This window comes from Pygoscelis adeliae, unplaced genomic scaffold (genome assembly GCF_000699105.1).
Source record: "Pygoscelis adeliae isolate BGI_AS28 unplaced genomic scaffold, ASM69910v1 Scaffold120, whole genome shotgun sequence".
Taxonomy (NCBI): Eukaryota; Metazoa; Chordata; class Aves; order Sphenisciformes; family Spheniscidae; genus Pygoscelis; species Pygoscelis adeliae.
Genome location: NW_008824032.1, coordinates 1449694 through 1466094, shown reverse-complemented (window position 1 = coordinate 1466094; position 16401 = coordinate 1449694). Strand labels below are relative to the sequence as shown.

At 37.6% G+C, this 16401-nt stretch overlaps 1 protein-coding gene across 2 annotated transcripts in view; it reads right to left on the bottom strand.

Annotated features, from left to right (window-relative positions):
- The window catches only part of KPNA1 (karyopherin alpha 1 (importin alpha 5)), a 66272-nt gene that overhangs the window by 41009 nt on the left and 8862 nt on the right, over positions 1 to 16401 (bottom strand). For both annotated transcript variants that reach the window (XM_009329062.1, XM_009329055.1), the window contains exons 2-6: positions 12186 to 12319; positions 9715 to 9822; positions 7802 to 7901; positions 7171 to 7265; positions 3056 to 3187 (exon numbers count right to left, since the gene is read on the bottom strand). In XM_009329062.1, coding sequence (XP_009327337.1) covers positions 3056 to 3187; positions 7171 to 7265; positions 7802 to 7901; positions 9715 to 9822; positions 12186 to 12314 — 564 coding nt within the window. In that variant the 5' untranslated portion in view covers positions 12315 to 12319. The remainder of the gene's footprint in view (positions 1 to 3055; positions 3188 to 7170; positions 7266 to 7801; positions 7902 to 9714; positions 9823 to 12185; positions 12320 to 16401) is intronic.

Below are 16401 nucleotides of genomic sequence, written 5' to 3'. Positions count from 1 at the left end.
GAATTACTATCCCACTTAGCATAATAAATGGCTTACTAAACACAGCCTTCAGTATTTCTTTTTCTCTTCATCCTTTACTATATGGTCGTAGGGCTAGGTTTTGGCCTATCTGCCCTGAACATGTAGTTATATTTTCCGTATTTTCCTGTATTTTTGTAATTTGTTGCAAAGGTAGCAAGAGTTCTTGCAAATAATAATCTTCACAGTACTACTGTGAGAGAAGATAAGAATCATCATTTTACAGGGGAGAAAATTATGGCCAAATATCTTCCAGCTTCAGAAATCCAGCCTGAGAAGCCCAGATCTGCTCAAAACACAGACCTAACTACAAAAGTCACTTGCAAAAGTGCTGAGTTGTCCTTAATTACAAAACAAAATGCAAATATTTTGCATTGAGCATTCAAAAACCACAGAACTAGTATCTACTTACTGAAAACTGATATAAGCAAACTGTCCAGCATCGGACACTAAGCAGTAGATACATTTATCTCAGAAAGCTGCAATTGCCTTAATCATAAGAATCTCTTCCCTTTTCTCTCCTTCATTCACTACGTGTTCCAACTTTAACGAACAGGGCCACAGTGTGACAAATAAAAGCCTCCTTTACTACCCGCTGATTTGTTACCAGGGCAACAATCTGTACGTACACTAAATGAGACCAGAGTCATCTGGAAAAATACTATGCAATTGTGTACTAATGCCATCCTGTAATGCAGAAGTACAATAGCTAACATGTAAGTGCCTAATGCTTTTAATTTTTGTTTTAGTAGATATTATGGTGAAGTGTTTGGGTTTTTTAAAAGCTGTCAGAAAAAACAATTTATTTCATGTTGGCCTGCCTTAAACCCAAAATCAGCTGTGAGCAGGGCTGCAATCTCTAGACCTGCAAGAAACCCACCATGAAAAGGTGTAGGTAACACTTCGCAGTGGCACATTTTCCATCTTTAGCACAGCTTACTACAGAGCAATTCGTAACTGGTATTTGAAGACTTACTGGTAATAGAGAGATCATGGATTCAGCACCTGAATTACATAGAAAAATATTTTCCGGTAGTTATAACCCACTCTGCCTGCCTGCAATCTGAACTCTAACATGTCAGCAGTTTATTAGGAGGCAGAGGGGGATGGAGACAGATAAACTACTTAACTGTGGCCCCTAAGCTCTTCTGTTAATTCACACATCTTAAGGCTGAAGGCTGCACAACTCATTCTAAACAGGTTTGCTCTTCCCACCTGCTCTCTGAAGATCAGCAGGGATGATAACAACCTCCTAATAAAAAAAACAAGTTAGCTCTTGCACAAGATCGTTAGGAGCAGAAAAATGGAGTAGCCCTTACCAGACTCAAAGCACCAATCATACTGCAGGAACAGCACTGTTATAAATGATGGCTGAATTTGGAAAGTAATGCTACCAATTTCAACCCCCAGAAAAAACAAACTCTAAAAAGCATCATATAGCTAAGTCTGGATGGATTTTCACGTGGGCAGAACATAGCATTTATGTGCCACTTCGGCAATCTCCCTATCACATTTCTAGTTTCTACAACAACAAAGACTCATTTCCTCAAAGAAAGCTAAAAAAAAAAGGACAAAAAAATACTTATTCTTTAATATAATTTTCTCAAGCACCTGAATTCAATTTCTCTTAAAAAACCTTTTCCAGAATAATTCAGCCTGAGACAGACCATTGAAAATGGAAAGTCGCAGAGTAGAAGAACTAGAAAGCTATAAGCAACTGTGAAAACAAAACAAAAAAAATCTGTCTTGTGGCAAATGTTAGGCACCTTTAAGTACAGGTGGTACATTTTGAGCCAGCTATAAGAGAGAAAGACAAGTTACACAAAGCAATCCAATGCTCATGAGTTGGGACTCCTCCAATCATGCATCTCAATACAGCCAAATGCAAGGTCAGACATCTAGGAACAGAGAAGAGAGATCACACTTACAGGATGGAGAACTGAACCCTGGTAGTCAGTGATTCTGAAAAGAACAACGGATCATATTGGATAATCAGCTTTAACCTGAGCTCACAGCGAGCTTCTGTGGCAAAGAGTCCACAAAGACATCTTGGATATTTACACACCAAAGTATCAAGTAGAAGTGAAATTGAGGTACTATCTCTGCAAAAAGCATTGCTGGAAGAGTGCTACTGGAATTATCCAGTGCCTGTAATTTCACCACCACAAAAAGATATTGAAACAAAGAAACATTCAGAAAAGGGTCACCAAAAAACAAACCAACCACCACATAATGAGAATTCAGAGCTTAATTTCATTTGCTCAAGAAAAGCTTAAGCTATGGCCTGTAAGTAGCTATAAGAAAAAACAGAGAGCTTACTAATTGAGTAGACAATGAAACAAAAGCAAATACCTGGACCCAAAGCTAGTCATATTTGTACAGTAAAGGTACATACTTTCAAGCTAGGATTGAGATTAACTGAAACTCTATTTGTTAACATGATTAATATTTCATCACCCTAAGTCTTCAAAGCAAGATTATATGTCTGAAATACATCCTTGTTCAAACACAAGTTATGGACCTCATGCGGAAATTACTGAGTCAAATGTTTGGTCTGTGCTTTACACGGATCCCTTTGGGCCTTAAAGAATATTCATCTACTCTGTAAGGAACGTAGAGAACAAACCATAATTTCCACTCATGCTTTATCTTCAGGAGAAACAAGCATGAACTTTCCATCTCTAAAGCAATTTTTTAAACAAGGCTTCTTGAATTCCTCAATACACAGAAAAATATTAACCCATTAGAGATCAAAATGCATTACCCCATTGGCTGTGGTTAAATATATCATTTCCAAAAAAAGAAAAATACAATACTTGCTTAGATATCTTAACACATAGTAGGTAGAAAGGAACTGTTGTGCAAAACTGCCAAACACTATATTTCCTCTAAAGGCTTTCTTACAGGATAGCCTTGCTCCTTTCTGGGGAAGGGGAGGGAAAAAAAACCAACCAACCAACCAACACAAACAAAACCCAACCCCACAAACCACCACACATACACACAAAAAAAACCCAACACCATTCTTAATCTTTACCTGTTCCTGTACATCTTCAAACTCTGAACTAAGCAGCTCTATGAAGATGGGGACGGCTCCTGCTTGGATCACTATTCGAGTCTGAAGGGAATTTCCCGAGGCAATATTTGTCAGCACCCATGCAGCTTCAAACTGGAAAACAAAATACAAAAAAAGTTTATTAGAAGCCTTCTGTGCCACACCAAAAATGAAGTCTAAATGTCTTTAAAAGACAGAAAGAATTGGCATAGGGAAAGCATGAGATATTACTAATTAACACAGACAATTCGCAAAGTAAGAAACAAAGAGTTAAGAGTTATTGATATCACTTGAAATCAAAATTTGCAGAAGTTCCTTATGAGAACAAGATCAGGTTTGCTGCGGCTTTTCAAATACTATTTTTTGCTATGCAATTGTATCACCTTTGGTCTGTTCCACTGCCTTTCCTTACTGGCTAAGAACCAATACACAAAAAATGAGTCTTCCCACAAGACATCTGATACCTGCATTCACTGAATCAGCAATGATATTCCTCAAGATGCACGAAGGGAGACACTATCAACATTATTTGACAAAACTTGATGGATAAAAAGCAAATAAAACCATTAAAAAAAAACAAACAGGAAAGGAGATTTGAAAAAAAACCCAAACCAAAAACAACTTTGTGATCACAATCTGGTAGAACTCTGCAACTACAGCAAAGTACTCTCAAACTCTGGTGATCAGTATTGCTGCCAAGAGTTATTAGTGTATGATGTTTTTGTTCAAGACTTGAAGCAAAACTTAGATCCTGAATTAACAATTCCATCTTTTGTTTTAACTGTTTTTGTAATTTATTTTTATTTTAATCTCAACTTGCAAAAGTATTAACTTTTTAAGTTGAAATGCAAATTTTAACACTACTGATACAGACCTCAGAAGATACAGATTCTAGAAATCTAGATTTTGGTAGATTTCTGCATGCTTTTCAGTCCAAAAATTATTACACTACACTAGCAAATCTAAATCCTATCAGATACATTCAGAATCCAGAGAACAAAGAGACTGCCAAAAGTTGAAAAGGCAAAAATCAACGAACAATAAAAATGGAAAGTTGTATGCTATAAATGACCGATTTTGACATTACTAATGAATTTTATTAAACTGATGTTGATCCAGCAGTGTTCCAGTGAAAATCCTGGCATACTTTAAAGACTAGCTATCTCTGAAGACCAGCAAGGACTTATATTTAGGATTTAATCATAAAAGCAACTCCTGCTAAGGAGACGTACAGAATCCTGAAATGGGCCTGAAATAAGAATTCAACAGTTAAGCCTAGGCTTGTAAGGCTTTTAATTTTAAGTGTTATTAATTATTAAAGACTTCAGTTTTAGAAATACAATTAATCCTGCCCTCCTGACCAACTAAAGGAGAAATTATCTTCTGGTAAGATGTGATCAGAATAAACGATTCTAAAATACATCACTGTAATACACAAAGAGTATGGGCTGCAATAAAGCAGAAACACACAATGTCAAAACTGCAAGACTTATTGTTAATGAACAGAAGCAAAACATTCAGGGCAGAGCTTAAGGCCAACATAAAATGCACTTGTCTTCCTGTAATTTTACTTTCTCTACAGTGAGTATCCAGTGTTTTGTGATACAGTATAACAGGATTATTAGTCATCTTTCAATCACAGAGGTTTCTTACTCATATTTTAGAACTTGCCCTTTGGCTTCCTAATGGATGCCACCAGGTTGAACTATTCACAACTCAGACTCATACTCTCTCCAGTCACATACCCATAATGGAGAAGAAACACTATGTATAAACAGATTAATCAAACTTAAGACCAAATAGCAGGTACTTCTTGCTCAAATCTGTTCTTTACTTCAAATATTTCTAAAATAAGTTTTGACTATGAGCTAATCATAAGATCTCCCCATCTTTTGTGGAATGAAGTTCTGTTAAACTGAGCTCTTCCCAACATCTAACTAGAATCAACGGTGAATTAGATGATGCCCTTGTGTGAGCACCACTTAACATTTCAGATGGTATAAGTTACAGAAAGGTTAGCTGAGTGACAGTTTCTCTCCTCCCACTGTGGACACCTGATGCTCCAGGATGTATAAACTAAGGAACAGCCACATGCAAATGGCAAAGGACAGAAAAACAAAACACTTTATCATAAAGTTAATTAACAGGAAGTGGTTCTGTGGGGTTGTGTGGTGTTGGGTTTTTTTGGTTTTTGTTTTTTTTTTTTTTTTTTTTTTTTTTTTTTAAGATTTCTCTCTCCATCACAAAAAGATTTTGCACGTGAGACAAATTTACTTGTTCACGTATGGTTTAAGTGATCATGGAGAAGAGGGGAGCTTTTTTACGTCTTGAAATTGCTTGAGTAAAAACCAGACAGAGGAATTCCAGACAAATTAGGCCTTCCTACCACTAATACCAGAAGCCCAGTTTTTACTGGATATTCTATTGACAACACAGAAGAAAAATGGAGCATAAAGTCACATAAAGTTCCAAGTCCATCAACATGGAAGAGTTTCCGTATTCAATCCACCATACAAGTACCTATAGTATCTGAGAAAAAAAATACTTCAGTGTTTCCAGAATGAGTTGAAAATCCTTTCCTTCTACAGCTAGGCTAGAGAATGCCTAGAATGGCAAGCCCAAAAATCTATGTCTGTGCCAAGGAACACTTTTGGAAACACTAACAGAGTAAAAACAAATATTTAAAAGTGAAGTCAAGAGGAACTTCCTAACTGATCACAGCAAAACGTTCTACCTGCAGACCCTGAACTGCCAAGCAGGCAGACAGATTTGGCAAGATGAAGGAAAATTAACCAGCTGGAATGGAATATCAAGAGCAATGTACTCAGGTTTATATTTTCAATGCTTTGTTACAAACTCTTTAGGAGAAGCTTGGAATTTTCAACTTTGACTGATTTTTGCTCTTTCCATGTAAAAAAATCAATACAATACATGCTACCCCAGTAAGACCATGAGAATTTGACTCAGTCTATGATTGCTTTTGAAGTTTTTTTTTAAACTAGAGATGTATCTGCATTTGGCGAAGTATCCTCTACCCTCATCTTCCCTTCCTATTCAAATATGTCCTTCAAATATTAGGAGCTGGTTTCCCTTTATCTGCCTGTCTTAGGCTTCCATGCTAGAGCCCTATGAGTAATAGAAGGCATTCTTTTTTTTTTATATCAGATCACTTACAAACTTTCCACTGGAGTTGCAAACGAATAAACTGGCTTAAATCCGACACATACACTTAGTTACTGTCCACAGACCCCTCAAAGGTAGCTAACAGACCTTTGGAATTCTGTGGATATCAATTTGAAAAGTAATTCCTTTAAATGATACCTGTTCTCTAATGTGTAAGAAAAAACGTACCAATTTTTTTGCACATCTCCACTCACCAAAATTTGGATTGGCATTAACATGGCATTAACAAACTTCTTGTCTTATGCATTTTGAAAGAACATTGATTCTAACCTATATATTGTATTTAATGGTTACCTGTTAACATTTTTTTCTTTTACTAGGTGATTCATTTTCTTTCATTTTCTACCAGCCCAGAAGAAAGAACTCTGTCCAGAAAAAAGGACAGCTGGAAATGAGACAAAGCTCCAAGAAGCAAGTCCAAGACAAATTAACCATCATTGTAGCAGACACAATTTAGTTCTCAAAACCAAAGCAAGTAAGTTTCAAGGTTTCTATGTTTATCATTATGGATTGCAATTATAATTCTAAACTTTAATTTAATCAAAAATTTAAGTAATAATTCTGAAGATTTTAAACTGTCTTCAATTAATACAAAAAAAGACAAACACTAAAGTTTAGTTTAATAGCTTTTCATCTGTTGAGGTCCAAATTTCAAACTCTGTTTCTGTTACATGACAAAGTGTGAAGACCCCACCCTAGCAATCACGTAACACAACTCAGATGTCTCTCTCTCTCTCTCTCCTGTCTCCAGAGGTCTTGCTAGAAACCCTGAAGATAAAAATAGCTTTTTTAACCTACTGAAAGAAAAGAGAGGAAGTACAGCTAATTAAACAAATCACTTTTTTTTTCTACCTAATTTGCATCACCAAATGCCTTCATAATACAGGAAGATAGACATATTTGTATTTGTATACCTGTAATGTACAGTTTTCTTTTCGTTTGAGGAACTCCACAAACCTGGCCACCACTCCTGGTGTGCTTATGACTTCGTCTATTGGGGGATTTGGTTCTATTTAAAATAAAAAGCAAAGTTAGACTGCATTAAAATAATATCCAATGACATACTGACTCCTCTTTCCTGAGAGTGTGTTCTTTTTCTACAATACTGCTTTACCTTTACTGAAAGGCAATGGATTCCTATCTGTCACTATAAGAAGACTCTAGCTTGAATTTTGAGGTAATGAGGTAACATGATTCAAAACACTAACGCACTCAGTAATTTAGGCAGACCAGCTTCACAGCAGCTGTTCTATGAGGTCACTCTGGCATGCACGCATGCAGAGAAACTTCAGTATATCAGCATATTTGAGCCAGAGACACTGCCTACAATATTTAAACTTACATTCAAGAGTAGACATCACATCTGCATCACTTAGTAGTTATATAGATTTCAAGAGAAGTGACTGTTACATACATCTAGCTGACATTTTGCAAAACAGCTTCATCCAGAAATTTCTGTATGAAACACCATCTTTATTGCTGTCAAAGTAAAAACATATGCCAGGGATGTTTCTACATTTTTCTCCAAGTAATTTCAGCCCTTACCTTTAGAAAGAAGCTTTCGGAACTTCTGGGTGGCTGAAAGTTGCTGTTCTGGACTATTGGAGAAAATCATCTCAATCATATCAGAGGTGATGACTGCACTCTAGGATTCAGGTGGGGGAGACAGAATGAGTGATAAAGAGCAAGAGGGAAAACAAAATCTGCGATTAGTGGTAAAAAGGTTACAACATCTAGTAAACCGGTATCAGGTTTCTCTCTAACTGAGTAAAAACCTAGATAAGACCATTACGGACAACAAATGTGTCATCATACATGTACATCTACATAAGCAGCATCATTCTTACATGTAGTCTTTCTCTTCTGGAAGCCAAAATTAAAGCTTTACTTAAGATATGGCAAGAAAATTACTCTTCAGAATCTCTCACCGGTATTCTCTCCCCTTTTTTTCTATCTCCCCTCCTCTAAAATAAATGTAAAATTGTCAGCTTCAACAAAAGGTAGTTTAAATTAGAATAGCAATTACTGTTATGCAAGAACACCACTTTGATTATGCTATTGTTTAGAGTTCTGTAACATGTACATTTTGACTCATTCTCTTACACCAAAATGTATAGGACCTGTCAGTTTTAGAAGAGTTGACAAACCTAATGCTTGTCACCATAATCAAGTGAGAGTATTAAATTTTCCATAATACTGACGGTTTCCACTAATACGGCTAAATTAAATCAGCAACCTTTCTTATGCCAGGTAAAATCTGACATTCTGTTCATCACACATGTAAACCCATGTAAAGAAGCATATGGGAAGTCAGATTTTTTCTTCCACTTCTTTTGATCTAAATCGTTAGATAAGTAGGGAGACAGATGACAGTGCTGAAAATACTTGAGCTTTGTCTGTAACAGCTAACAGCTCCAACTGTTAAGATCCTGAAATTAATGATATTTAAAATAGTAAACTGCATAATGGTAGTATTATCTCAATTAGACAGGCTCCTTTTCTTACTTTTTACTATCTATTAATTTCATATAAGCTTCCACACAAATAATTAAATGGTATTTAGGATTTGTCTGATGTTTAAAGACTATGTTGAAGAATAAAACAATATTTTGTTTTAGATCACTATTAGTGATCTACCACATTGTTTATAGGCATTTCTCTGTTTCTCAGTAATTTTCAAAGCTGGTATAACCACCAACAGAAAACAAGCCTAGCCTGATTTCTATGAAAACATCACTTGCATCCTCTGAATACAGACACAAGTGTGAAGATCAGTGGTCAGACTTTTAAGTGAGGACTGTACTTTCCTTAAACCTCCCTGTTACAGCCTGAATCTCTTACCATTTTTCTTTCCAGGGAAAGGACTGTGGTAAAGAAACAGGGAGAAAGCAGAAAAGTCTAACTTCCACTAAAAGTTTTTTCTGTAGGATGAAATTCCAGCTTGGAAAGGAGTTTAAGGACACATGCAGATAGATAAGCTAGGTCTAGCTGTGTTTCCAACACCCTGGCTAAAAATGGTGCCACTTGAAAGTCCGCTAACGAAGATTTCCACTGAGCCCCTTTTTACTTTGTAAATTGCATGGTTTGGTTTGTATTTTCATGTTTCAAGTATTATGAATTTCAGATTAAACAAACCCAACAACTCCGGGCAACAGTTGATAAAATCACCCATAATGGTAGACATCAAAACCAGGAAGTAATCAGCCTGCCTAGAACAATGACATTTTATTTAACTTTCTTGCAAACATATCCACTGAGCAACCACTCACTCTATCCGTAACATTTTTCTCTCATGTAATCTGTTTCAGGGCAGTTCACCGAGATAGGTGTTCAAGAGCTGTCCATAAGCTCTTTGAATGCCATTTTCCACATTCTTCTGGAATTCCATTCCCCTCAAAGTCACTGCACAACAGGCCTGCCCAGTTTCAAACAACACTGTATCCTTTCTCATCACTTACAGAAGTCATCTCCATGTTGTTCATCTGAGCCTCATGGAAGCCACCATCTGACATCACTTCCTCCTCCGCTTCTTCCTCAGCTGTTGCAACATTTCGGCGTTTAAACAACTAAAGAGAGAAAGTATTTAACGTGTATTATATAGCCAATATAAACACAGCATGTTGTGTTCGGCTGCAATAAAAATGCAATGAAAAATTCTTACAACCTCAAAGAAGCTAGTGTACTGGCTACAGGACTCCTCCCAACAGTAAATGGAGAAAGTTTAGTCATAGAGTAAATGAAAACAGCAATGCACTAGAATATTGGTTCCCAACATTTCTGAAAAATTCTCACTGATATTCCCTTCTCTTCTTCACTGTCCCCCTCCATCTACAACCTATCTCTAGCTTCCAGACAATTGGTTTCTTGCAGAGGATGCTGAGGCTCAAAGACCTGAAAAATTGCTGTGTATAACAGATCTTTGTAGAACGCCTGCAGAAAGAGGCTGGGATAATTGAGTTATGGTGGCAAAAAGAGGGCTTTGGAGGATGATCACATGGGAATGAAATTATACTGGGAAGAACGGAATTTGGTTGCTACCACTTAGAGAAGGTACCCAGTTTGAGATGTCATGAGGAGAGATAGAGAGGCTACAGCTTCTCCCCTTAATTCAGCTGTCTCATTGGAAGAAACATTAGCAATGATAAGATGGCTTTGAGGGTGCTGCTAGGCCTGTTGAGTTCAGGAAGCAAGACTCCAGCATTGAGCCATGTCAGATTTGCACCACTGCAGATAGGCAAGACAGAGTCCTGACACAGACCTGCTGTTACTCGTCTCCAGAGAAGATGGGGAGGAAACAGTATGTAAAACTGCTAAGTCTATAGCAACCCTAGGTCAGTGACAGGCATCCTTATGGAATGCTATTCCTTCTAAGCCACTGTATGATGTGCCCACTCAAGCTCAAACAAACGTGCTCAAATACAATCTTAAACCAAAATTTATACATTGCCAAATCACGTGAAAATTCAGAGGCCTGAGGTTGTTTTTGTGGGGTTGTTCAGCTTAAAAAAAAAAAAAGACAAACAACACACAAAACCCAAAAAACGGGGACTTTAAACAAACTTCAATGAGCTATGTGCCAAATACATAAAAGAGAAGTACCTGTACAAGGTCTGAAATTGTAGAGCTGCAGACTCTGCTTGCAACTCCACTGTTAGTCCAGTTAGGACTAACAATTTTCCTTAACAGAAGGAAATACTGCCACACGCTTTATTTAGGCAACCTGTGGTAATCAGGTCCAAGGGAGGTCAGAGGCACAGATAAGACAGAAAATGACTCATCGTCTTCCTAATTTAGTAATGGCTTTACAAAATAAGACCGACGACATTCTGTGGTACCAGTAGTCTGGAAATGCTACCTGCAGATACTGAGCAAAATCAACAAGTCTTGCCACTCCCTCTCAGAACTCTCCCCTGCCTTTCCTTGAAAGCATCCGGTATTGACACTGTGAAAACAGTATTAAGCAGAACAGATTACAGACTTGACCTGCCATTCCAAACACAAGCATATTACTATCTTCATTCTAACTCCAGAAACCTCAACACTGATGAAAAAGGCTTCATTATAACTTTGTTTGAAATTGAACCAATCCCTTAAAGCTTCCAGTGAACACAAGAACAAACGGAAGAACTGTTCAGTGCTACCGGTTTTTATCAGAAGACGGTTTTCATCATGTCTTGTCACTGCTGCTGTTTCCTGATTAAACCTGCAGAGCACCTGTAACTTTGCAATGTGAACGAAGCAGTGAGAACTAGCAAGACATGAGCAGGTAGAGAAGCTTCATTTCCAAGCATTTTTCTCAATCCTTTTGCTTACAACATATACTAAATCCACTACTTAAGGTACCAGCCTTAGAGGCATAAACATAGCATGAACTTTTGTAAATTCATAAATGAACTGAAACTTAAAAGACAGAAAACTGAGAAGAATCAGGTCAACAAATTATTTCTTCCCTCAAGAAAATCATTACTGCAACTTATAAGGACTTGGTCAGACCTTCTCCTCCTCCTATTCTAGCTGCAATGTTTCCTTCCATTTCACCCCAGATTGCCAGTCTTTGAACAGAGATTAGAGCCACCACAACTCAGGTAGCAAAAAAAAAGAAAAAAAACCAAAACCCATAAACAAAAAACAAAACAGGAGTTCCTCAGTCACATTCAGTGCAAGGTCAGACAGCTTTGCTCATATCATCTTTAAGCTGCTCTGGCCAATCTTACACTTGAGTGAATGAGGAGCACTCACTCTAAGTTTTGTAGAGCCTGCAGAAGAGACAGTAAAGTGTGCAAGTGACTCTGATTTCGGACTGACTATATATCAATTTGGCAGGGCAGGAACAACTAAGAAGGGGCTTGGGAGAAGCAAAGAGCCAGAGACAGTGCAAGACAAGACTGTTTAAGGACTGGTTACGGTTATTGCAACTGTAGTACAGTACCTGTTCCTCTCTCTTTTGCTTCCGTAGCTGAAGACCCTCTTCTTCCCGCCTGCGACGCATCTCATCAGGGTTTAGAGATTTGTTCTTGTAGCTCTTCAGTCGGAAATTCTCTTTTCCTGAGGTCGTCATGATTCCTTTACAATGCAATTAAAAAGAGAAGTCAGAAAAGAATTACTCTTCAATAACACATCATTTTATATTCTGTCTCCCTCTCAATCTCTGTAGCCATGCGCTTCCAGCCACTGCCCTCCTATATCCTGTCACCTAACTTCCAATAACTTAAAAGGTGTAAAACAAAATTTCACAGAATCATCACTTCTGTGTGCCAGTTCTTCACATCAGACCAACAAACTTCTATATTACTCTCTGAGGCTGCAAGGCATGAATAAGTGAAATATTTTATTAAGAAAGAACTGAGATCTATAAGACAGAGTATACAGCCTGGGCTAAAAAAAAACCCTGCACTAATAAATCTTAACATTTCTCCACACAGAAAATTAGCCAAACTAATTATATTCCCGTCTTCACTCAGAAGCAAAGGGGTCTTAGCTGCTTTTTAGCTTAATTCACTTTGCAAGTCAGTACAGCGGCTTTTTTGCACTCCAAATCCACATTTTAAGTTAATTCAACACAGCCCTGTGTTCCTTCTATCCAGACACGGCCTACAAGAAAAATGAAATGGAGAGAGAAATTTTAGGTGAGGATGGTTTAACCACTGAAAATGCTCACTCCTGCAGAGAAAGCAGTGCTGTTCTTCCCCTCCTCCCCACCCCCAGCCTCTAATCCTGCCACTGTTCATGCAGAGGGGCCTTTTTTCAGTCTATGATTTCCAAGTGGATCAGCATTTATAGCTACCCATGATGATTTTCACATGTACAATGCTGCACTTTGGAGTTACTTAGCATAAAACAATAGCTATAAAACTGTGTGGAAAGGCCATGCCCCCCTTAAACCAACGGGCTGTGGATCAGGTCTCTACTCTGAGTGCTCCATTCTGCTGCTACTTCCCTCCTTACATCCCCCCTTTAAATCCAAAAAAGGTTGGGAACCAAATTCGAAACATCTTGGTATTTCCATGCATCTTCATACAGACGCAGAATCTCTAATACGTTGTAAATATCTGCAACTCTGTAATACAAAATTTAGGAAAGTATACTATATAAAAAGTTACGCTACAGGGCTTTTAAAGGTCTCTTTCAAATGCCCTAACGTGTTGTATTAAATATGCTACTGTCCTGGTTTCAGCTGGGATAGAGTTAATTTTCTTCCTAGTAGCTGGTATAGTGCTCCAATTCCATAAGCACAGAATCACCAGGTGATAAATGATCTCCTGTGCACTTTTTACTTTAAAATGGAGCAACAAGAGTGTATACAGACTCTCAACAGCTTAGGTTTCCTATTTAAAATACATCAAATGTATAATCGAGTCTACTCTAAACTCTTTTTCTTCACAACATAAAAACCTGAGCATATAGGTAAGTAATTCAGCAGCCTAATTCTGCTGAAAAGGCTCTTCCCGAGATGGCTTTTTTTAAAATAAAGGTCCTACAAAAAGATAAGTCTCAGAATGCCAGAAGTTCCCCACATCATTCTTAACAGCTTAGAGACCCCTTTCTTCCTGTGTCTAGGTGTCTGAGCTTAAAGTGTTCATGTTTCTTACAATATGTTTGGCAATAACATTTTCTTCCCGTTTGTAGTTTAAGTGACTACTACCTGTATATTAAACATACAAACTACTTGGGGAAGTCCTGGATTTTAACTGTAAAAAGAAGCCTGGGCTAACAAATACTTGGAGTACAAAATTTCTTTTGTTTCTAAAACATTTTTGAAACAAATATTTGGTATATTTTAGAATCAGCAAAATGAACTCAAGCACCAGATGGACAACCACAAGCTAAAAGGACACGCCTAACAGGAAAACAGCTTTGCAGCCACTCTAGCCTATCTGCCCTTGAACATGAACAAACACAGGCACACACCACAGTCCAGGTAAGATCTCAGGCCTTCCGTGACATTATTAATAATTCTCCATTTTTGTCTGAAACACGTCTTCTCAAACTCACAAGACTATATTTGCCTTTATTTGGGATTTCAGGACTTTGATAGCTCCTGTGGTCATTTCACACCTTCACTTTCAATGCCTAAAAGTTCTTAATTTAAATAAATCCTTGACAGGGAACATTTTCATTTCTTAATACTGAATTTCACCTCATTTCTATTATGTAGCTCCTCCGTATGATGTTCCAGTGTTTCTAAACATCAATGACACCATCCAACTTCATCATCAGCAAGTTTCCTTAGCATATTCTTCCTTATTGTATTTATTTACCTAGTTTCCCCTCATCTCCCAACTTGTGTATTAATTTCTTTCCATTAATTTTGCTTCTGACTTTAAGGTAATAGTTTTCATTTTCCTCTCAGAGCTCTGTTAGCCCTCTCTTAACATCATCGTTTCATTTATTGAAAATACAGGCACAGGATTTACTTGAATTCTCTGACTTTACCTTAACCCCTCTACCTAACGGCTTCACAAGTATTATCTTCTATTTATTACACCCTTTACAAGCGTTAGCTGCAACTTTTGGCTATGCTCATTTCTGACTTTCAAGACAGCTCACTTTGCTGACTAACCCCTTCTTCTATTTTTTGAGTAATCTGTACACTTAAAATCCTTTCAAAATAGTGTATGGTGTTTTACCTGGGAGTAAAGCCTTCCTACAAATTCCTACCACCAAATGACTGGGAAGATAGTTTCTTCTGTTAAATGTGAAAAAACTAAGCTCCCTTCATCACTGAGAAGTTATCAATTCAACTTGTAATGAGCTCAACAGTTTATTTCATAGTAGTCCCTCGCTGGTAGTGAGTAAACAAAATCCCAACACATAGCCACATACCCATTTTATATACCTGCCTATCTAACCTGTATAACTATTAAATCCAAAGTTATTTTCTAAAAGCAGCTTTTGTAATACCCTCAATATCTCCTAAAAATCAATTCTTTCTTGATCATTCTTTTACTGGTTCCCCAGCTACTGGTGAAAAATTCAATGACCACATCCAGGATTTCATGTGGCCCGCATCTACTGCTAGCATCTTTAGACCTCTTCAGTGTGAGCACACAAATTATTTTTTTAGGACTGAAAATACAACAATCCTATGTTAGTTTTTAGTCATCCAAGGATTGTTTGCTATAAACCTCCTCTTCCGTTTTTCAGGATGCAGCCTTTCCCCCAGACTAAACCACAGAGGCAACACAACTTCAAATTGCCTCACTCATCTTCAGCAGCTTTGTTGTGGCATAACTGAAAAATCTTTCAATGGTCACTTTAAATTCACCCGTGGTAATTTCTCCATAGCAAACCCTGGATCTTCTCTGAACTATCAAAATTAATGCTACTTCGGGTGAAAATCTGTGGTGGTTGTCATGGAAATGTTCTACCCATCGTTTCTTTCCTAAAGATAGCGTAGTATTTTCCACATTTTTTTCATACTCCTGTCTACAGATAAAAACCGCTGGCGACCTGGTGAGGAGTTTTCATGGTGTATACTTTGGGGTTTTGTGCAGGACCACTCAAACCCCCTATGACACTTTCTCCTCCTCAGTTTGGCTGCCGTGAAAAAATGATTTTTAGTAAAATTAAAAACACCATCTATTCCTGAATGTCTGCATTTCCCTAAGGAAATGATGATCCCCAAATTTTTCGCTGATCAAGACAAGTACCCTACCAAATGTGGATGTGTTCTAAGCACACATTTCTAGTGTGTGCTAGGAAAAGTACTGCATTTCTCCTTGCTCATCAAGTCAAAGAAATTCAGAGGCACTGGGAAACACAGAGCCACTTACTGTGATGACCTACCTTGTCCCAAGTAACCATCTAGACAGGAAAAAAAATGAACTTGCTGCCTTCTTAAATCAGATATCACTGTCACTAGACTTAAGGGCTTTGCCAGAAGGAATGCCATGTGACTAATACTCTTGGATATTCCACACGTCAGAGGTATCCAGATGTAAAAATAAAGGCCTTACAAACCAAGACCTGCATAATGGTATATATATAACCCAGATGACTGAGACTAAGATTACCAAATACACTGCTGCTATTAAAGACTGTCAGAGACAAACTTTCCTTCTTTGGAATTAGGGGTGGGGAAAAAAAAAAGAGTAGTATTTCAGAAGTGTAGACCTGTACAAGAAATTCTACCTTCCAATGGAAAT